This window comes from Peromyscus leucopus, chromosome X, assembly GCF_004664715.2.
Source record: "Peromyscus leucopus breed LL Stock chromosome X, UCI_PerLeu_2.1, whole genome shotgun sequence".
Taxonomy (NCBI): Eukaryota; Metazoa; Chordata; class Mammalia; order Rodentia; family Cricetidae; genus Peromyscus; species Peromyscus leucopus.
This window is the reverse complement of record NC_051083.1, coordinates 119,733,632-119,757,332: the sequence shown is the minus strand read 5'-3', so window position 1 is coordinate 119,757,332 and position 23,701 is coordinate 119,733,632. Positions and strand designations below refer to the sequence as shown.

At 41.5% G+C, this 23,701-nt stretch overlaps 1 protein-coding gene across 3 annotated transcripts in view; it reads left to right on the top strand.

Annotated features, from left to right (window-relative positions):
• The window catches only part of Arhgef6 (Rac/Cdc42 guanine nucleotide exchange factor 6), a 122,170-nt gene extending 107,142 nt beyond the window's left edge, over window positions 1–15,028 (top strand). For all 3 annotated transcript variants that reach the window (XM_028889909.2, XM_028889910.2, XM_028889912.2), the window contains 10 exons: window positions 1,356–1,442; window positions 2,184–2,262; window positions 3,220–3,365; window positions 4,479–4,604; window positions 6,157–6,177; window positions 7,380–7,473; window positions 8,778–8,855; window positions 10,939–11,038; window positions 13,483–13,537; window positions 14,719–15,028. In XM_028889909.2, the coding sequence (XP_028745742.1) occupies window positions 1,356–1,442; window positions 2,184–2,262; window positions 3,220–3,365; window positions 4,479–4,604; window positions 6,157–6,177; window positions 7,380–7,473; window positions 8,778–8,855; window positions 10,939–11,038; window positions 13,483–13,537; window positions 14,719–14,859 (927 nt within the window). In that variant the 3' untranslated portion in view covers window positions 14,860–15,028. The remainder of the gene's footprint in view (window positions 1–1,355; window positions 1,443–2,183; window positions 2,263–3,219; window positions 3,366–4,478; window positions 4,605–6,156; window positions 6,178–7,379; window positions 7,474–8,777; window positions 8,856–10,938; window positions 11,039–13,482; window positions 13,538–14,718) is intronic.
• The last annotated feature ends 8,673 nt before the right edge of the window (window positions 15,029–23,701 follow it).

The window sequence follows — 23,701 nt, the reverse complement described above, 5'->3', positions numbered from 1 at the left end:
GTCATTACACAAAGTATACATGAATTGAAATTCCACATTGTTTCTTATCAATGTATACAAATATGTTATGTGCCAATCAAAAAATAACCCTATGAAATTGGGCTGAAGATGAATAGGACAGTGGATTTAGTATGCACAAGGCTCTCTGTTGTGTTTCCAATATCATACACCGAGCCCAAATAACCCACACCAATTTTTAAACGTATTGATGTCTTTGTCTTACATGCCATACAGTAACTACCTCTCTCTGTGTAGATGTGTGTGTGGACTTGTCTATATATGTGCATTTGGGGGGAGGCCAGAGGTGACAATAAATGTCGTCCTCTATTACATTCCAATTTTGTTTCTTATTGAACCTGGAGCTTACCGATTTTTGTCTAGACTGGATCACCTATAAGCCCCCTCGATCCACTTGACTATGACCCTGCAGCATTCAGTATTTTAGATGCTTGCTGCTATGCTCTGCAAATATACAATTGCTGGGAATCCTAACCCAGGCCGTCATACTTGAGCAGCAGGTACTTTAGCCACGGGGCCCATAATCCTCCTAGTATTAATGATTAGAAATAATTTAATGACTGGGAATATTAGCAGATGATAAATTTCTTTTTTATTGATAAAAGTTTTCATTTATTTTTCATCCCGATCGCAGTTTCCCCTCCCTCCTCTCCTCCCAGTCCCTCTCCCCAGTCCCCTTTATCCTCCCCCCACTCCTCCTCTGTTCAGAAAGGAGCAGACCTCCCATGGGTGTCAATAAACCATGGCACATCAAATTGAGGCAGGGCCTAGTTCCTCCCTCTGCATCAAGGCTAGACAAGACAACCCAGTGTGGGGAATAGGTTCCCAAAAGCCAGCTCAAGTGCCAGGGACAGGTCCTGATCCCACTGCTAGGAGACCTACAAACAGACCAAACTACATAACTGTCACCCACATGCAGAGGGCCTAGGTTGGCCCGACGCAGGCTCCCTTGCTGTCAGTCCAGAGTCTGTGAGCTCCCATAAGCTCAGGCCAACTGTAGCAGACCATAAATTTCTTATCTGCTAAAAGTTGCTTCATTTTGCTACTATTCAAAATAAAGTTATATTTTAGTTTGGGGAACTTCGAGAGACTTACTTTGTGTCTGGAACTAGCATGTCACACTGGTCCAAAATCTGTGTGGGTTCTTACTTTCACAGACTCAGGAAATAATGTACATACATGTTGGCACTTTTGAGTTGGCTATCATTTTACAACTCACTGCCAATGCTAGATCGATGATTATGTAAGGCTTGTATTTTGAAGCAGTGCTTTCAGAAGGTCTTAACAAAAGCAGTTCAATTTCTGTTCTCCCTTTCATGATTTTTATTCTACTTCAGGAAAAAGAAGAACGATATTTCATGCTGTTTTCAAATGTCTTGATAATGTTGTCTGCAAGTCCTCGGATGAGTGGCTTTATCTATCAGGCGAGTAGTTCCATATAATACAAATTAGCAAAGGCCAGATGAAAACAGGCTTCTGCTCACATAGATGCATGATGGCATTAGAAGTCCAAGTCAGCAGAGACACAATGTTCTAACCCTTCACTATAATGAAACTGCTTGTAAGAACAGATGTTCTTGAGATCAAAGACCTTTGTAGTCATATAATCCTGCCCTGGCTATCTGCTGTTCTGCTTATGAGCTAGGTTTCCAGTTGTATAAATAGAGATCTAAATCTATAATTGGATAAATTAGTAATAACGGTTTACAGACCCATATCGTTACTGCTGAAAACCGCAAAGCTGGGACTTGATCCTGGGATTATCATATTATAGCCATGTTATACTATTTGGGTAGTAAGATGCCAGCCCTTAAATGCCATATGCAATGAAACCTCTCTCAGGCTGTTCCCCAAATGTAGACTATTATGCTATGATTCTCTATGGTCCTGGCCATTACTCCTTTTCATAAAATGTGAGCCTTTGCTTTTCAATTCATATGAAAATACATCAGAAACGCAACTGTTTTGTAAATCATGAGCTTAGGGTTTGAGGTGTATTAGCCAAATACACATTTCTCCCTTGCTTTCCTGTCTAATTAAAATCTAGACTAGGGAAGCATTATATATTTTCAGACTAGTTAAATATGTGACTTCAGGGAGGATCAAAAGTAGGAGAGAAATATGTGCAATCATAGAATTAATAAGAATGTTCTTTTCTCTGCTAGGGAAAAATACCGCTAGCGGGCATGGTGGTGGCTAGATTAGATGAAATTGAAGGGAATGAGCACGCATTTGAAATCACAGGTAGGTCATTTTCTCCTTTTCATGGGGCTGCTTCAAATCCTTTTTGGAATAAAGTGGCATTTAAATAAGTAAATGCTATTACTTCCTCCTGTATAGTCAGGCCATAAGCAGGTTTTACAGGGATATGGCACAGCCCATTCCATCCCCAGGACAACTAGAGTAGACTGCTAAAGCAGTGAAGCTCGCTTGTCAGTTAATAGCCTCGGCTTCGCCATTACTTTCCATCTTCTCCTGTAAGAGCCAGAGAATAACAAAATGGACTGACCTTCTCTGTCATGTGGTCTGTGGTGGCCAAGAAGCCAAAGGTGTGGACTTTTGTCACCAATCTTATCAGTCTATAAACTAGCAAGGCATGGTTTTGTTCTAAGAAGCCAGAAAGCTTTCTATACAAATTGAGCCCAATCTTCATAATTCTCCCTGACAGTTTAGGCTGCTGTCCCCTTTGCCGGGGCCTCTGTGAGTGACTTGTAATGGCTGTACTGCTACATGGATGACACAGTGGTGAAGACAGTGTTAATGTCCCTAGACCTTATTAAACCCCGTACTCACCAATAAGGAGCCCAAGATTTGGTATTTGCCTAAAGATTTTTCATCTGGTTTTAACTACGTGTTGTTCTACCTTGAACACTGGGCAAACCAAAATTCTTACAATATTCTTAGATTGTGCTATGGACTAGATGGCCAGTTAGTACAGGTAAGGTTTTAGATTACAAGTGTGTTTATTGTGAGGTTTTACTATATGTCTAAGATTCTGCAAAGTGGTGCAAATCAAGGGCATTATTAGAAATAAAAAGAATAATCATTTTATCATAACTTCTCTGTTCCTAATGTTAAAGTTTGAAAGGGTTATTTCATGGAGAGGAAGATGCCTGAAAATAGATGCCCAACTGGAGAGTGTTTGTGAGTAAGACAGATTCTTGCATTTTCTTCCTAAATGTTCCTAATTGGGTGATACAGGTAATGTGGTAGAGAGAACTGTGGTCTATTGCAACAATAGCCAAGACTTCCAGGAATGGCTGGAGCAGCTGAACAGACTGACCAGAGGACCAGCCTCTTGCAGTTCATTATCTAAGACTTCATCATCATCATGTAGTGCTCATTCTGTAAGTACTTCATTGGGATTACTGAAGCATTGGGATTATTGAAGTACTGGGATTACTGAAGTATTAGGATTGTTGAAGTATTGGGATTACTGAAGTATTGGGATTGTTGAAGTTTTTGTCAGACTCTGCCTGCTAAAGACTTCTAAAAATCAGCAGCAAGCATGCCCTTTGACTTTGGGTGGTCTCTGTAGATTTTGAAGTACAGTTAAACCTCACTAATTCTGATTTCTCATCATTGTGAAGCCCAATGAAATTAGTAAAACATTTCAGTTAAATGTGTGTGATTTTGGTCAGCAGTCTTAATGTACTCCTGCTAACTGCTAATCAAGTGTTTCCCACCAGAGGACCTTCTAAGAGATTTATTTGTTTCATAACTGTTATTCTCACCTTAATCACATGCTAAGTCAAAGCAAGTAGTTCACTTCTCTGAATGCTTTAACATCTTCATGTAATCTCATTCATGCTTTCACATCTGCTCAGTAACATTCATGAAAGGTAAATATTTAGCATCGTCATCTGAGTTCTCAGAAATCTAGAATTTGTGGAGTTGGAATTAATGAGATTTTACTGTACTTGCTGGGTGAAATGGAAGCTTTCCTCTGTTGTCTGTTAACGCTCAAACCTGCAATGCCAGTAGCCCTATTTTGAGTGCTGTGTTGTGGTGGTGGAGCACAGGCTTTGGCATCCAATCTGGGTTTAAATCTTGTCTTTGCCAGTTTCTAGCCAGTCACTTCCCTTCTCTGAGTCTGTCGTTGTTTACGCTGATGAAGGAGCCCACTTAGGAATCTAATTGAGTACGAAATACATTACTGAAACTCCAATGGTTTCTGCTGTTCCACTTTCCTCCCTTACAGAGGAAACATTTCTGCCTTAAATGGAATTGCAAAAAAGAGGACAGGATCATGGAACACTGAGTCCATTTTGTGCTGTTACCTAGAGACCCCATAACCTTGTTTAGAAACTGTTTTCCCACTGGACACTCACGATTCCATCTTCCCCTTTTCTTGTCGGGCTTTGCTGATCCTATATGAAGCTATTGTCATTCTCTCACTGTGTGGTACCAGGTCGGGTTCAGATGGCAGATTGCCAGCATCTCATGAGACATTTTCCCAGTCTTTTAGCTCTACTGGACAGCCCCGAGGACCCTTGGAGCCTCCTCAAATTATAAAACCGTGGAGTTTAAGTTGTCTACGACCTGCACCTCCACTTAGACCATCAGCAGCACTAGGTTATAAAGAGGTAATTTTGCTACATATGGTATAAAATGCTTCTGACAGCTAATTTTGGAGCTTATTGCACATAGTACAGTGAGAATATGCTAGAATTTGTGATAGGATACATATATGTATGTATATATATATATATATATATATATCAGTTCTGAATTGCTAGATTCAGAGATTGTTTCTTAAGTTTCCATTTCCCTGTTCTCCATCTACAGACATTGATGGAACTGAACAGTTCAAGTGCACTGCCTGTTTCCCTAGTCTATTCCTTAAGTGCCTCTGTTGTCTCTCTACATGGTGACACTAATTCTTTAGATTAGTTAACTATGTACACACATCTCAAACAAGAAACACTTCATTGAAAGCTGCATTTCCAATCAAATTCTGCATTTTGTATCATGTTGATCAATGAAACTCAATGAGATCGAGTCATGTGTCTCAACTATGAAATCACTGTTTGCCATAGTGAGAAGGAGAGAAGAATATAATGAAAGAAATGTCTTTTTACAGACAGACTTCTCAGTAGCAGCCTCCCGCACAGGGTATTTGATATTTGCCTAGTGTGCTGCCAAGATGTACCATGACCAGAGTGTCTGGTCCTTTGCTTTAGAAGTGCACTCAAGGCACATCAGTCACTACCCCCATAACTACATAAGTGTTACCTTTCCACCCAGTGAGGTTTTCCCCTTCTTACTTATTTCTAATTATTTCATATTTCAGGAAAGATGCTCATTTATTAATAACTGCTCTTAAGGTCTTGTTGTATGAAGAGTAAGTTGCTGACAGTTATGAAATGAACCTTACAGTTTTGATGTAAAGGCCACGTAGAATTCTGTCCCATGTGTTTTGATCCTGGAGACTTTGCTCGGATTGGAGTGTATTTTGATTTGAGCAACCATGCTTCTGCTCCAATTAATTGTTGTCTCCATCGCTCAGTGCAATGAAATAGTACAATATATAGATACTGCAGGATTTTTTTTAACCCTTTCAACTGACATGATAGGAGACATGACTCGAGCATTTTTTTTCAAGTTAACTCTATTCAGAATTTGGGCAGGAAGTGGTCCCACAGATTTGCTTTGAAACTGACCTGCGACCATTCACCTTTCTTTGATTACTTAAACCAGGAGTGCCACTTCATAGTAACCTAGTCCCCTTTTTAATAGTGGACATTTTGCAACTGTCAGTTACTAAATTCATACTAAGGTGAGCTCTGAAGGGTAAAGTTGACTTAATCCTTCACATAACTAATCTATTAAAAACTAAGGCATGGTCTCTTTGTTTCTGCTGGGGGAAGAGAGTTATTAATATATTCTTGCTATGTCCTGTGCATTTCGGTGATTTCTCAGCATTTGTAATTCTGCACAGAACTGGTTTCTTTGGACTTTTGCATGAAGATATTGCATCTGAAACTAATGTGGGAAATGTGATGATATTCTCTCCATGTAATTTATGATAACACTAACATTTCGAATGTTGTTTTAGAATTATTGATAAATGGATTTGGTCATTATAACCATCGACCTCTCACGCTCATCTTCTCTTTCTTTACATATTCATTTTAGAGGATGTCTTATATCTTAAAGGTAAGGGTAGAACAGTGACATCGTAATGTTGTTGTGCTGTAACCTTTGATGAATGAAGCTTTCCTTTATGCTTGTTTTGTCCCTTGCTATAATTGGTGGCTAAAATGTGAAGATGCAATTCTGACATGTAAGTATTTTCTTCAAAAGCAGGCTTGTGTTTGATACGTGTAAAATGTCACTTTATATATCATGCCTTTAAAATGCTCATTTTCCTATGTTTTTAATGCTAGCTTTTCCTCTTTTTTTTTTTAAAGCACGTGTGGTTTTTCATGTTTGTCTCTTTTCAAGTCTAAGTGGACCATTGTGGCTAAGTGAAGGCAATTCAATTATTGGTTTTACATATATTAAAGTACTAATTATTATTCATGTATTAGATAGATAGATTGGTAGGTACATACATACATACATACATACATACATACATACATACGTACATAGATGATGGACAATATGTAATATCAAGATAATATCTTGGGATTGTAAGTATAAGATTGTAAGAGTCCAATCTGTTTACTTTCATATTAACATTGATCTGTTTTTTTAATTATTAGTTATACATATGGCAAAACCCAAATTCACTAGTTTTCATCTCCATTGTTACTAATTAAAAGTGTGGCTTTGGTTGTATATAACCCAAAGTTATTTATCAGGAAACCCTTCACAAAATTCTCCTCTCTGAGAAAATAACTCAGTCTCGCCACCTTAATTTTCCCATCTAACTGCTAGGAGTTATAGTTTTCTTTGTGGGACTGCTTTTAAACAAAATTTACTCAAATAGTTTTAAACTCTGATACAAGGTATAACTGTTCTAGCAGCAGTTACATTGTTTACTTAATTCCCTTCAAACTCTCCATGGGGAACATCAGCCAAGTTAGGAATGCTGGTACCCTTCTGAGGTTGAAATCTCATCACTCTTGCTGCAGATGGTACCCTAAAGGCACTGGCCCTCCTGCACACTCTGCATCCTTCTTCATTCTTCTTCTCGTTCCTGTGGCAACTGAGAGTGGACTGTCATTGCCTGTGCTTTGTTGAACCTTTCCAAGTTAATTGAAGCCATTTTATTATGTGTAATCGAAAATTCTGACACTTTCCTAACGGATGCTATCACGATGAGAGATGCATTCGGATTCATTTTATTGGCTCTATTTTCGCTTGTATTTGGGAGAGAACTTTAATTCATGGAGAAACCGTTATCCTTACAGGAATCTAGTAAGAGCCCCAAAACAATGAAGAAGTTTCTTCACAAAAGAAAGACGGAGAGAAAAGCATCTGAGGAAGAATACGTGATTAGGAAAAGTATGTCTCATACTTTTGCCAACTTATTTACGGGTGAACTAACAGGAGACTTTTTTAAAAGCAGATACTTAGAGCAGTTTGTTCTTGGCATCATCTGTTGTAAAAATACATGGAAAATTTGGTCACTTGTAAGACTTCTGCTGCACTTCCTGCCGACTCTGACAAACATCAATCTGTGTCATTTTCATGCTGCAGAACACTGCACCCCACCTGGTTTCCATTCCCCAGTGGGGCCCATTTGCTATGGACACATTTTTCCCCTCTAGGTTTCTGATGCCTGGGATATTCTTCTGAACAAGTAGACTAAATGGACTTGAGGACAGAAATCCTTCTGGCTCTCTAATGCTCAAGGATGCTCTCAGTTGGCCAAGGAGTCAGTCTGCTGACATCTGGAAAGAGCACTTTATCTAGAGGACTGATAAAGTCAGTTAGTCAAGTGATATGCTTGTATTTGGCTCTAAAATTGTGAACAAGGAGTCAGTGTTGCAGCAGCACTGCGTGTACCAGTTGCAAGTCTAGCTTAGATGAATCTCTGCTGTGGCTAGGGACATAGTTCAGTTCATTGAGTACTTGCCTAGCAAGCACAGAGCCCAAAATTTGATCCCTAGCACCACATAAACCAGGCATGGGTAGTATGTGCCTCTAAACCCTTGGAAGGTGGAAGTTTGGAGAATCACAAGTTCAAGTTTATCCTCTGCTATATAACAAATTAGAGGTCAGCCTGGGTTACACAAAACCCTGTCATATTATAATAATATAATATTATAATAAAAATAATATAATGTTATATACAAAGTAAATCTTTGCTGAACTCCAGCTCCTGCAAACCCATCCCCGCCCACAACTAAACTTATTAGTGCAACATTGCCATCTGAGCATTTAAAGACTGAGTTGGGCGGGGGAGACTCAATGATATACTGGCTGGTTGAGAAGATGGGTAGGGTTAATAGGGAAAAGCTCTTAAAGAAGGTAAGCCTTGACATTTAATTACCAGGAAGACTTTGGTGTTCTGGGTGAGTGCTGAAGCCAATACCAAAGCCATGATTTTAGCCTTCAAGAGATGACTAACAGAACCCCCACTAATTTAGAGTTCTGAACTTAAGGAGCAGCCTCCTCCCCTGAGTACTGACCCAGAGCTCTCCCAGTGACACTGTTGGTGTCACTCTTTTGTCTCATGAGGCTTGAACAAATTTCTGCCTGCCTTTCAGAAACACTGCAAATCCTTGGCAGTGATGGGCACAGCATCATTTTGAGTGTCCAGGGTCATATATCTATGAGAAGTCACTACTGATTAAATTTGGCAGGTACAGCTGCTCTGGAAGAGGATGCTCAGATTCTTAAGGTGATTGAAGCCTACTGCACCAGCGCCAGTTTTCAACAAGGTAATGGCTCCAGTAGAATTCCCCATATTGCTTGCACTAATGAATGGGGTTTGTTCTTTGCTGCTCGCTGTCTCTTAGGGGGAATAAAAGAGCATCAGTGCAGATCAGTTGCAGGCTGTGGAAAGCATGAGACTCAGTGCAGAGCAGAGGCGCAGGACTGAACCTTTCAGATAAGGCTCTTTCAGCTACTGGGTGCTTTGTTTATGCACCGTTGCTTTTGACCCAGAGAGACAATGATATGCAAGAGGGAAGAAGTTGGAGGCGATAGAAACGAAAAGGATTTTTAAAAAGTCACTTTCTTTTGATCTACTCAGATACCTTCACCAGCACTAGTTAGGAATTAAAGAGCCCAGAGAGTTCCTGTGTCTGCGAACTGATGCTAATCTCATCTTATAGGCAGAATTGGAAAGGAAGTCAAAATACTATCTTTCATCAGCTATGTATTGAAGTGAACGATGCTTCACCAGGCTTAGGTTTCAAAGGTGCTCTGAAAAATCTAGAAATGTAGTTGCACAGCTAAGGCTCTTCAAAATGAACAAAATGTCTCAAGGAGCTGTTAGGTGGTGGCATTTCCCTAAACAGCTTTTCACTCTGAAAGCTGGGTGATGCCTTCTAGTGAGTGAGTCCTTGTGCTTTTTCCAGTCCAAGTCACATAGATTATATATTTTGTTTCCTATCATCATCATATATATATAGGACACCCTTTAGAAAGTTTCCCTTATCTGCATCAGGACCAAATGTCCTAGCGTGCTGTATTTTTCACAGCTATTGACCAGCTGCTTACTTGGTATGAGAGGCGTTTCTTAGGAGACTGCCTTGACACACTCTTTGAAGGTAGCACATCTCACAGGCTGTCACAAGAGGAGAGCATTTGACATGGAAATCAATACATTTCACCATGAACAGGGACACGGCACCACAGACGTAATCTGGCTGTAGCTTCTGGCATGCTTGGTCCTAATAGAAAGATTTTATGAGCTGGGAGAGGAAAGCGAGAAGTTTTTATTGTGAAAGCTAGGATGGAAGTGGAAATGAGGAGACACTGTAAGAGCATCCCTCATATAAAATCCAGCCATACCTTACCTCTGTACCATTTGTTTTCCTAGATGTAGAGCCCATACAAGTAATTAGAGGTGAAAGCTCAGGCATGTAACTGGCCTAAAGAGGCAAAATTTTGTTCCTACCCTCCCTTGTACATGTGGAAAGTATTGAATGCCATGCTTGGCATTCAGATGTAGCCAACATTTCAGCATCACAGTGGCCCTCTATTTCATCCCAGTCAAATATCCCATTTCCCTAGAACTGACTGCTCTTGGCTTTCTGTATTCATTCATTCATCCATCCATTTCTCTTCTGCATACTAATTCAATACTTATGAAGAGCTAGTCACTGAACATTGAAGCATCTCACCTCTGGGAGTGATCAAATAAAAGCAGTGAATGCATACACCTCTGAAGGATGTTGTTCTAAAACCGAACAGGCCCAGTGACCCAGGCAGACCGAAGACTAATTCCTTGAGCCCGGAAAGAAAGGCTCCAGACTGAGCTGTGGAGAAGTTGAAACTACCTGTCACCTCCTCTGCCCCCCGCTGTCGAGACAGTGTGGGCAGAGAGCAATGAAGATACTTGCGTTTTGTTGCTGAGATGATAATCTCCCATCTCCACTGTACCCATGGCCACAAATAGCTTGAAGTCACTCCATATTTCCGTAGAGGACTTCAGAAAGAATGAATGGTGCTTCTGAAGCCCTTTTAGCATGTTGTAGCCCAGGGTAGTGCTACTCTCAGCCCAATCTTTACTGAAATAAAGAATACCGATCGTGGGATGTGGTGTGTGAGTCCTGGAGGAAGGCAGAGACAGGGTGACCACTGGTCAGTTCTTTTGCTCTAGGGGGTCTTAACACATCATTTCCCCCACCTTGAAGATCAAATGATATCATTTGGCCATTTAGAGTTCTCTCTGTCAGGAAAATTGAAGAGTGGCATAATTTTCCTCTGAGTGCAGGGGTGTGAAGAAAGCTGCTGCTCTAACCTCAGTGGAAAGCACTAGGACCCGACAGCCTCTCTGGCCATTTTCACTTACAGGTACTCGGAAGGATTCTGTACCGCAAGTTCTACTCCCTGAGGAAGAGAAACTCATTATTGAAGAAACCAGAAGTAACGGGCAGACCATCATTGAAGAAAAGTGAGTAGAGAAAGTGACCCCTTTCTTTCTTTCTTTCTTTCTTTCTTTCTTTCTTTCTTTCTTTCTTTCTTTCTTTATTTATTTATTTATTTCACTTATTTATTTATTTATTTATTTTTTCCAAACCTACATGTGTTTATTAGTGTTGGAGAGGTTTTGCTTATTGTTTTTTAGTAACCCTTTCTTAACCTGTCTGGGGCCTGAAAGGAGGTACGGCAGTTTGTCTTAGTTAGAGCTTCTGTTGCTGTGATCAAACATCAGAACCAGAACAACTTGGGCAAGAGAAGTGTTTCTTTCAGCTTACAAGTCTCAGGTCACACTCCATCAGTAAGGGAAGTCAGGGCAGGAACTCACACAGGGCAGAATTCTGGAGGCAGGAGCTGGTGAGGAGGCCATGGAGGAGCGCTGCTTATTGGCTTGCTCCTCATAGCTTGCTCAGACTGGTTTCTTATAGAACCTAGGACCACCAGCCCACAGATGAAGGAAGCAGCTTCCCAGCACCAGAGATCTCCACATAGTGTGTCCGGAGTTATCCGGGAAGACCTTAACACGCATCTACCTGCCCACAGCATTGCTACTCACATCTTTTTAGTCAGGAGCCGCTTTTCTCACAGTTGACCTCTTGTAAAGTTCTAAAGTAATCTGGTGGGAAAAGCATCACTTTCAAAGATGAAGAAAATGAGGTTCTGGGAAACTGTGCCTATGGTCTACCTTTCACAGTTGTGAGTGTGACTTACACGGGGTGGGGTCAGGTTAAATACCTTCAAGCTCATAAAGAAGCATGGAGTAACTCACTCCTTTATACTTGAGTCATTTTGGAAGTCAGGCCTGAATTTGCATAGGTCAGCACCTCTCACAGTGCTTGGCACTGTGGATGTGTTTTCACACCTGCTGTATGGTAAAGCACTTAGGCTCAAGAGAACAGGCCAAAGTCCCAGTTCTGCTCTCAATTTGCTATGTATTGCCAGTGTCATCCTGGGCTAGTTCTTCCATCTCTCCAGATTTGCTTTCATCATCTGCAAAATGGGAATGATAGAAATATTTTCTGAGCTGTTATGTGATCAAATATAGTAATTATAAAGGTTAGCACTCAAAAATTACTAGCAGGTATACTAATTGCTGTTATTAAGAACATTATTATTGGTATAGTAATCACAATAGCCATGGGAAGGCTTCAAGGAATGTAGTATTATCTCTATTTTACATGTAAAGAAAGCAGTGGCCAAGATGAGGAGGAAACTGAAGAAGGGCAGAGTAATAGTAAGTGGAAGGATCAAAAGTAAAACCTAGGGCCTGAAGAGATGGCTCAGCAGTTATGAGCACCAGCTGATCTTTCAGAGGACCCAGTTTGGTTCACAAGACCCATGTTGAGCAGCTCACAACTGCTTGTAACTCCAGCTCCAGGGAATCTGGCACCCTCTTCTGTTCTCCTTGAGTACCTGCACTCATGTGCACATAAACATGCACATCAATAATAAAAATTAAACTTAAAATATCCCCAACTAAAACCTAGATTTGTAAATTCCTTGACTAGAAATAGTTGGGGGACAAAGAATTCCATAACTATCCAGGGAACTTTGCCATTTAAAAAATTTATTATTTTTAACGTCCTGATTCTCTGTCGTGTGAGGTTAGCTAAATGGGAAGGGTAATACCATGACATGGCTATTGTAGTATACACAAGTTCTTGTGATACCTCTCATTATATAGTAAGTAATATTTACTCTTACTCTAAAGCTACAGCAATCAAACCTGAAGATGGGAATCTTAAAAAAATTGAACTCACAGGAGCAGAGGATAGAACAATGGCTTCCAGAGGCTTGGAGGGGGGTAGAAAAAGTAGGTGATGTTGGTTAAAAAAAAACTCCACAAAGTTCAATTCTATAAGATGATAAATAGGTTTTAGTCTATCTAATAAGCAATAGAATGACTAAAGTTAATAATAATGTCTTTTATTCTTGACATTTACTAAGAGCATAGACCTTCTCAAAAGACACAGACACTCACAAATAGTAGATACAACTACATCTTATGATGGCTGTGTTAATAGTTTCATTTGGGGGCATCATTTCTTAAGACAAACACACCAAAGCATCATGTTGTATACTCTAAATATATACAGTTTTTATTTGTCAGGTATACCCTCAAAGACAAATTTTATGGCCACTATCTGTTGTTTTCTGGTTACTCAAGCTGGAATTGATTGGAGAAGGAAATGGATAGTGTAGAAATGGTGGTCTAACATGGTTTTGAAGTGGGCATGTGTGGTGAGTTTTTCTCCTATGAAGAGAAAGAATGTGGACCACTCAGAGCAGGGATATTCTCCATCAGCTAGAAACCTCACTGATTTCCATATCTGTATTTATAGAGAGAGTTATGTATTGCTTATTTATCAGCACTTCAGTGCCAGCGATTCATTTCTGAATTTTCTCTGTATGTTTCAGGAGCCTTGTTGATACTGTTTATGCCTTGAAGGATGAGGTCAAAGAACTGAAGCAGGTAACGCATTGTCAAAGTTATCTTCTCAGGTAACAGAATTGCTCTGTCTTCTTGGCCACCAGCTGGAAGCTGGTGTCAGGTAGAGTCCAGGAGCAAGGTACTGGGGGAGAATTTGCGTTTTCTTTGTGTTACCAGGTGGTAACATTTCTTTAATCATGTGACCTTGAATTTCTGAGGCTTACTATTTAGATGTATGCAGCAGAGTCCCAAACATAGATACTACTTTCTCATTCCCTCACATCTTAAAAAATGTAAGCAAGCCCAGGTGTGGGAGTGCCTGCCTATAATCCTAGCCACTAGGAAGGTTGAGGCAAGGAGATCATGGACTTGCTAGTCTGGGCTGTATAACAAGGTCTTGTCATGGAAACAAAGAAAGGAAGGGAATAATGAAGGTGAGATGGAAGGAGAGAAAAGAGAACTGTCTTTGGTGGTTTGTGAATTTATTGGTGATGTGATCGATCCTTCGCTCTGTGATATGCACTCTACCTATGTGATGACACTGATTGTACCTTGTGACAAGGGGGAGGATAAGGAAGAGGAGAGTCAAGAGCTTGGAGGAGCACTTGTGTAATTCTTAGCAAATTCTGGATGGGGCATGGTGAAGTCCTGAACTGAGCCATGAGGAGTAGAGCAAGTGTAAAGAGACATGGTAGAGTTGGAATTTACAGCACATGACGGCACCATGCTGGGATTAAGAGACAACAGACAGTAGAGAAGCTTCTCCCCTAATTTGATACAGATTCAGAAGCCCTGGAAGAGAGAGGTTTGGGGTGATGGGGGAGGTGATACTAAGTTCCCTTTAGAACATAGTAAGCTTAAAGTGCTTATAATCTTTCTAAATTGACCTGCCTCACTGGCATTGTCCTGTGAGTTTGGTACTCAGAAGGTGAAGCTGGCACCAGAGATATTTGGGAAGCCTTTTAATGCACACTTGCATTGATAGAGAAGTGACCTTAAACAAAAGGGTTTGGAACCAGGGCAGATTCAGTCTTAGGGAGAACTTGCATTTAAGTGAAGGGTGTAGGAGGCTGCTCACACACAGGCAGAAAATCAAGACACAGCCTAGGCTCAGAATATGTAGTCAGAGTGAAGGATGCCGTGAGGAGGAGGAGGAGGAGGAGGAGGAGGAACCTGGGAAAGTCTGCCTTGGCTCAGTGATCAACAATTCTTTTCCCTTCTAGGAGAATAAGAGAATGAAGCAATGCCTGGAAGAAGAATTGAAGTCGAGGAAGGACCTAGAAAAACTGGTCCGGAAGCTGTTGAAGCAAACAGATGAGTGCATTCGAGCTGAATCCAGCAGCAAGAGCCCCATCCTCCCATAACCATCACTGCGCCGCTGAGCACAGGGCCTTCAGCACTTGCTGAGTTGGCCAGCTGAATGATTTGACTGTGCACTTCAGCTTTTGCTGTGTTGGAATCTTTCTTTCTTTCTTTCTTTCTTTCTTTCTTTCTTTCTTTCTTTCTTTCTTTCTTTCTTTCTCTCTCTCTCTCTCTCTCTCTCTCTCTCTCTCTCTCTCTCTCTCTCTCTCTCTCTCTCTCTCTCTCTCTCTCTCTCCTGCCCACCTCTGTTTGCTTGAGTGTTTGTTACTTGGTTATCAATTGATTGATATTTGTCTTAACAGGGGAAACAGCCTGGGGTGGTGATAAAATGGCCCCAATATTTTGCTATGCCCAACAGCCCTTCACTACCTAATTCGCTGAAGACAAAGCTTCTCAGGCTATGTCTAGAGTAGGTGAAAATGGACACCTTTGCCCAGTGATCCAGCTGCCCTTTCCTGAACTCTCACATGGCCCCTTCAATCCTCTACAAATGATTTCCCTGTGTTGTCTGTAAAGACCAAGAGCAGTGTCATGCCCTGCTTCCCTTTGTGCTGGTGTCCATTTCAAGTCAGCGGAGTTGGAACTCCAACTGTCCATACCAGCACCAAGTCCATCAGCAAACTGCTTCAGGCAATCCCCCCCCCCCCCGCCCCAGCAGCAGGGCAGAGCAGCTATTCCTAGTGCACTGTAGCTTGACAGCCCAGCCTTCTGCCTCTATGTGAGTTTTCTACCTCCCCCTCCCCCACGCTTTTAGCCAGCCATAGCAAGGGGTGTGTGAACTAGTGTGGATGTGCTTCGCTTATTTTGTCAGTTACTACGAGCAGTGACTTTCCCTTGAATATTCAAACTACAGCCTTTTCATCTGTCTAAACAACCTGGGGGACAAGATCCCGTGCCCTAGTATACGCTTTCCATCCCATCTTATCAAGCTCTGGTTTGTGCAGTGAGCAATTGGAATCATCAATGGTCTCTTTGGAGTAGGCCTTGAATATGATGAACCAGTTTGTATATCCTGAGGGAAAGGGCCCCTCCACTGGCTGTGCTGCTTTCTAGTGATGCTGATTGTCTGAAACTAGATTGCACAAGTTGTTTATAATGTCAAACTATCGACCCTGTAAGGAGTTGAGAAATCTGAACTGTGAGAAAGCAGATTTAGAAGAGAGCCCCAGGAGAACACTGTACGCCTAAATTCAACACAAGTCAAAATGGACCAAGGCTGCAGGATGGAGCAGCGCAGCTCCTGCCTACCTCCTCAGATGACAGGGCAATTGGGCCAGATGGCAAAGTCGCTTTAAAGAGAGGCAGAAAACCAACGAAGTCTATATGTATACTTGATGGGTGCCCTGTAAGTGCTGGTTCAAAACCAAACTTGAGTCCTGAAATCTTGTTGAGGAGCCCTTTTGCTTTCTGGTATGGAAGCTCTCACAGTTTCCATAATTTCATGGTACAGGGCTATTGTCTCCTGCTACATGGATGACATTATAGCACCCACAGAAAATGGAGAATTCCTGAAGTCCAACCCCAGACAATTGCACAAAGCCATCCTGGCAGCTTTAGTGATGGTTTCTGAGAATGGCTGTCCCGTTTCTATGAGACATCTTTCATGTAAAAATTTAAAATAAGAAAAAACAATAGCAACCCAGATGTTCACATGTGTCCTGCCTGTGCTTAGTCAATAGTTTGCAATAAATGCAAATTTTACACTTTAGTGATTACCAAATAATTTAGTTGATTACTTAGGACATTGAAAGGTCTCTAAAAGGATGTGTACATATGCATGTTTGGGGACTTTGCCCTTCTGAGGAGAGGCCCTTGGTACTTGGGATAATGAAACTCGTGCAGTGGGCTGCCCGCGCTTACACACTAAATAGTATAAAGGAAATGAAGCCATGTTAACCCGACAGCCGTGTCTCCGTAGTTATGTTGTTTACAGTGCTCTACAAATGGGTTCCTGTTCCTCTGTAATTAAACTGCTGCCCTTAGAGGCCTTTCAGTTTCTTCTCTGTCATGTCCCTTCTTACAGGAACTCAAATTTTCTAAACTTGTTTTTATTTTAAAGACTTTTAAAATGGACATTTTCAATAAACAAGAATAAACAGTGCTTTATAAATAAGATCATTTGTTTATTTTTTCTACTGATTGATGTTCAGGAAGTTATCTTTTTAAGTATCATTTTATTTCAGCTGACAAATATGAATTGCATGTTGGTGACAACAGTGTGAGCTTTCAATCCATACATATATCATGCTATCTATGGTCATAGGCTAATATAACATATCATTTATTACCTCAAATATTACCATATCTATAGTGAGAACATTTAAAAATCCTTGCTTTTAACTCCTTTGAAATATACAAATAGTATTAACTATAGTCACTGTATTGTGCACAGATGAATTCTTCATATTCCACTGAAACTTTGTCTACTTTGATAAAAATAATGCCCTCTCTCTTTCCACACCCAGGCCCTAGTTAAACCCTATTTTACCCCTACTTCTATGTGTTTATGTTTTTATATTCCACATATGAGAACTGAGATGTGCAGTATTAACCTTTATAAATATAAAACCTGGCTTATTTCATCTGGCACAATGCCCTCCAGGTTCATTAATACTGTTACAGATTAGTTTCTTCTTTTTTGAAGGCAAAGTAGTATTCCATTTTGTGTATATCTACCACATTTTTATCCATCTACCCATTCACAGATTCTTACCTTAATTCTATATATATCGATCTATCTAACATCTATCTATCTATTTTGAGGCAAGATCTCACGGTGTAGCCATGGGTAGGTAGCCTGAAACTCACTGTATATACCAGGCTGTCCTTCAGCTCACAGAGATCTATTTGCCTCTGGCTCCCAAGTGCTGGGATTAAAGGGTACACAGCACCATGCCCAGCTGTAGGTTATTCTAGATCTGGACTAAGTGAATAGTATTGTAATGGACATGGGAATGCAGATGTATGTCTTCAACATACTGATTTTGTTTCTTTCAGAAATGGTGCAGAGTAGGTTGAGGTTGGGAACTTTAGCTAGTCCGTTCGCATCAGCCTTCCCCCACCCCACCTTTTCCACTTAAGGTTCTATTTCATAGTGTGGTCATCCCTGTAAAGTAGGGAGCAAATGTCATCAGCTGGTGACATAGAACTGCCCTTCACTTCTCTTTCATCTTCTGGGTCTCAACTTACAAACCACTTGAAGTGCATCTCACAATTTCCCTTCCAACATTAAGAAAGATACATTCATTTTCCTAAACAGGTACTCATTCCTCTTTGTATTTTACAACAGTTTGTCGATCTGGGATGTTTTCAATTGCGATCTCTGGTGTCAGCAGTCAGGATGAGAAGTATTTGAGCTGTGGGCCAGGGGTAGAACTCAGTTGATGAAGTGCTTATCGCGAAAGCAGGAGACTCTGAGCTAGATCACCAGAACGCATGTAAAAGTGGGGGTGTGGTGGCACGCACCCATAACCCCAGAACTAAAATGGCAAAGACAGGTAGATTCTTGGGGCTCACTGGCCAGCCAGTCTAGCCTGGTCACTGAGTTCCTGGTCAGTGAGAGACTATCTCCAAAACTAAGGTGGGGCTGGCGAGATGGCTAAGCGAGTAAATCTTAGTGACGTGCGTTCAATCCCGGGAACACGCATAAAGCTGAAGCAACTGCACAAAGTTGTCCTCTGACCGCTCCATACATGGGATGCTGCATGTGCATGCCCTACCCATCATAAATATGCACACATCATCATAATAACATAAAGTTAAACAATCCAAAAGGTGGATGAGTCCTGTGCAACGATACCTGATGTTGACCTATGCCCTCTACACACAGAGGGAGGGAGGAGAGGAGATAGATTGAACTGGATATTGTTTGCTGCTCCACACTGTCTGTTCTTATCCTCATGCTTCCCCTGAAACACAAAGGCAAACATTTTTTTTCCAAAATCTTGCAGCAAGGGTTTCGGATACAATGAGGGTTCACATACATTTCCAGTTATGCTAAGAAGATGGGGGTGTATAATTTAGACGAAGTCTGTCTTCTGGTGGTCTGCAGGAAGTTCCCAACATACTGTGGTGTCTGTAGTCCCCATTGCAGTGTCTCTGCTCAATCTTTGTGGGGGACACTGTAGCAGTAACAGTGCCAGAGCATGGTTGTAGCAGCAGCTTCCTACCATTTGGGTCACAACTGCCATGGAATGACTTTGAAGCCAGTAGTTCACCAGATTGGAACTGCCTCTCACTTCTATGACCCCACATTTTTACAGATACCAAATTCACTTTCTGCTTCAGCTGCCTGACTGGTTCTTTCTTGCTTTGAACAATTACATTTAACCTTGTGCCTCCCACATACTAAGTACTGTATTAAATGGTTCACATATTTAGGTTCATGCAAACCTCAAATGACCCTATCAGGGTTTTCTTGCTGTTATCTCCATCTTACAGATGAATAAAAGTACAGAGATGTTGAATTACATGGTAGTACGTGGTGGAGGTGATTTGAGTCTACCTCTTGGATTTGTGCTCTATATACCACATATCCTTTTATATCCATTTAAATGCTGCTTCTACATTAACTGTCAAACCCTGTGAAGTCCTTAATGAGGTCCATTTCATTAGTTGTTTTCAGACAGGGTCTTTTGTATCCCAAGCTGGCCTCAAATGTACTATGTAGCTCGGGATGACCTTGAAGTTCTAATTCTCCTGCCTTTACCTCTGATTTCTTGGATTACAGGCATGTGTTACCATGCCAGGTTGTATGGGGTACTGGGTATTGAACACAGGGCCTCATGCATGATATCCAAACATTTTGTGAATGAGCCATATCTCCAGTAAAGCAGTGAATTCTTAATTGTCAAATCTAAGAAATTGCTTTTCAAAACCCAAAAGTGTTAAGTTTTTAAAGATGATATTACATAGCTTAAACTGGTCTCAGATAACTCAAATTCAGCCTAAAGCTGGTCTTGAACTTGCTACTTTTCTGTCTCAGCCACCGAGTACAGATTCACAGATGTGCAATTGCTGCACATGGCCCCTTGTGTTTTCTCTCTCTTCCTCTTTCTCCCCCTTTCCCTTCATCTCTTCTCCCTTCCTCCCTCTCTCCCTCCCAGAAATCTGTCTTTCTCCCACTATCTTTCTTTCCTTTTTGTATTTTTTCTTTCACTTCACTCCATACTCAGTGTCTTCATTCTTCCCCTTCACGGGTAAGGCTTCTCAGTATGGCAGAGCTGCCAAGTAAGATCCTTGAGTGTAGACGAGTCAACTATTTTCAGATACGCTGCCATCCCCTTGCAATGCTGGATGCAGACCACTAATGTGGCTTTCACAGTGTGTTTCATTTGATGATCAATCTGAGGGAGCAGAGTCTGCTGGGGCTCTCTGCTGCCTCCCTTCTCGAGTCGTCATCAACCTCAAAAAAACAATACTCACACTGTCCCCATTTTCCAGATGTGGAAACTGCGACCCAGAGGTTAAATGATTTGTCCACAGTTAGAAAGTCGATAAATTGTGGAGCCTGGGTTAAAATTCTTTCTAGCTCCAGAGTTAACCACAGTACTACAGCAAGAACGGAGTAAGAGTCATCATATTAGTTCCAGGTGCCTTCCCACTTTGAAGTCCTAAGCTCTCAACATAGTGGATCTGGTCCTGTGGTGATAGTTGAATACACTGCAAAATATTCCCACTGGAAGCCCAGGAGTGGTGTAGAATATTACTTTAACTATGTAAAGCTGAGTTACTTCTGCTTATGCTGTGGAATCTTACTTTAACTGTGTCAAAGTGTGTTACTTTTGTTTATGCTGCATGTGTTTAATGATGTAAAGATGTGTGTTCAATTATGTAAAGATAAGTCGCATCTGTTTCATCTTCCCTGCCTAAGGCACCTGATTGGTCTAATAAAGAGCTTAACGATCAATAGCTGGACAGAGAAAGGCTCGGTGGGCTGGCAGAAAGAGAATAAATAAATAAATAAACAAAACAAGTAAAAGGTAAACAAAGAGAAACAGGTTAAGTTAAAAAAGCTAGCCAGAAACGAGCCTAATCTAGGCCAAGCATTTATAACTAACGATGAGTCTGTGTGTCATGATTTGGAAGCTGGCTGGTGGCCTAAAAGAAAAAGCCTGGTACACAAGAGTCTACAGCTGCTTCCCTCTAAGTAGGGTGCTTCTGTGCTGAAAGCATGTCACAGCACACATTTGCATTTTGTGGTTACTTGCTTCCTATCTAATAGCAAAGACAGCAGTATTTTATACTTTGTTCATTTTCTGTTTATTTAGAAAAACTTATTCCTGCCCCACCATTCCACAGAATGTAGAAGTGACATGTTTCTAAAGCCGGCACTTTGGGCTAGGACTTGGCTCAGTGGGAGACTGCTTGCTTGCCTGGCATGCATGAAGCCTTGGGTTCAACCCTTAGTACTGAACAAACCAGGCATGGTGGCACAGGCTTATAATCTCAACACCTGGGGGCGAGGTAGAGGCAGGAGGATCCTTGGTAAAGTCAGGGTTCTGGTTTGTTAAACAGGGTGAGGAAGATGGCGTTCAGTGAAATGAGAAACCCTGAGAGAAGAGCCCATGACACAGGCGACAAGATCGGAAGTTCCAGCTGAATGCATGGATCTAGGGGCCCGAGCCCACTGCTGAGGTGTAGGGAAATTACTCAAGCTACGGCCTGAGTACAGTGGCTCACTCCTGCTGTCCCAGGAGAATGAGAGTTGGAGGCAGGAAGATCTTCAGAGATTTGAGCCCAGCAAGGAACACATAGTGAGGTTTAGGCCAGCCTGGGCTACAGAGTGAGGCCCTGTTTCAAAAAGCATAGCCAAAACAAACAAAAACCCCAAACATCCCCATCCCAAAGGTATTCCACTAGTGACAATGAAGGTGGTTTTAAAACCATGAATCTAGCAGAGCTCCTATGGCATATAGGAGAGGGTGAAGGGCAGCACTTAAGAGTCTTTCGAAAGAGAGAGGGGACCTTGAGGAAACGAGAGGCTGAGGGCCTTTGGCTGCTTAGGGTGAAAGCTTAGAGAAAAAGGACCAGGATGGAGTTGTGGGAAGCGGCTTCTAGAGGGCAGTAGAGAGTACAGGAAAACAGGAGGCAGCCTAGAAAAATGCAGGGTTTTTATTTTTTATTTTTATTTTAGTAACATTTTTTTTCATTTATTTTACATACCCACCACAGTTTTCCCTCCTTCCTCTCCTCCCGTTCCCTCCCTCCCCCCCCCCATCCGACTCCCATCTACCCCCCTCCCCATCCACTCCTCCGTCTCCATTCAGAAAGCGGCAAGCCTCCCCTGGGCTTGAACAACAACAACAAAAAAAATGCAGGGTTTTATATCAATGATATTACTTCTTGTTACAAACATTTAATTAATTAATTTAAAGAAAAGAAAGAGTCTCCGTGTGCAGCCCTGGCTAGCCTGGATCTCCTTATGTAAAGCATGTTGGCCTTGAACTTGATTCAATCCTCCTTCCTCTCCCCAAAACCATGCTTGTATCTCAGTTGAGCACAGCCATCTCATCCTACTTTTTTGAAAAACATTCCTTTCCAGAAGTAGAAATAGCTAGGAAGATAATGGCTCCCACAGAACAAAAAAAAATTCAGAGGTCATGAGTCTATGAAGGTTATTTTTAAAATCTTCCTGGCTATTCTGGTCTTGTTTGTACAGGCATTTCTAGAAGATACTATTTACAAAGTGGTCAGCCCTGAAACCATATACACAGAAAAAAACAAAAATGAACTCCATGGGTTATAGTTATGTACTTGTGCATACTTAAAAATTCCTATATATGTAGCCCTAATAATCAAAGAAAAAGAGGCTATCATCTCTTTGAGAGTGGAGGGACATGGCAGGAGTTGGAAGAAGGGGACTTGGGCAGGGCTGTAGGTAGGAAAGGGAAGGGAGAAAATGATGTAATTATATTTTAATTAAAATGTATAAAAGTAAAATAAAAATAAATCTATCCAAGTGGCAAACTCTCCTAAACCAGAGAAGTCCTTGCCTGCCACACTACCCCCACTGTTGAACTCAGACAAAACCCAGAGGAAGATTGTTCCACAACATGGGCATCCAGCTGCTGTAAGGAAGAGAGAATTATGATGATGGTCGGTTGCTCTTTCTTTTGACTGAGGCAATGCCTTTCTTAAAGCAGGCAGAGGGTTCTGGCCTTCCTAATGAAGGCCACAGTGTAAGAGCGTCATGGCCACTGTCTACGAGGCTGCCATTGCTGCTGCCTTGCTTCCTTCATGCCTCTTATGCAGAGGTTTGTCAGTTGATGCTTTTTTCCCTGTTGCAGTGCTTTACATGGCCCCCAGGGCCTCTCACTTGCCAGAGAAGCACTCTACCGCTGAGCCACCCTGACCCCCATCAGCAGTTAATACAGTAGAAGAATCTTTGCTCCTTCCTGGAAGGCACAAACATATGGTGCACATAATTTCAAGTGAGTTCCTAAATCCACCAAGATCACTCTTGTTCATACCAAAGGTCTTTTGTTGGGGGATGTGTGCCGACACACAAGTTTGTCCAGCATGGTTAAAGCTTTACAGTGGGTTTTCATAATGCAAGAGCTCCATCAAGATGCAGCTGTGCCAGGCACACTATTGAAGAGCAAGGACGTGAGGAAAGACACTTTCTCCTTCCCCCTTTTTATTTCTGCAGTAGTAGTTTTTTGATGAATGTGTTTCTCTTAAGCAAAACATCCCACCAGTTAAACTGAGTTTCTTACATACTCATTTCTTCCACCACAGTTGGAGGTGGCAAGAAATGATTCTGTTGATTTCAGTCGGAAGGCTCGAGGGCCAATAATCGCCTTCACGATGCTCCAGCTCCATTTCCTCTGCTTAGAGCAGAGC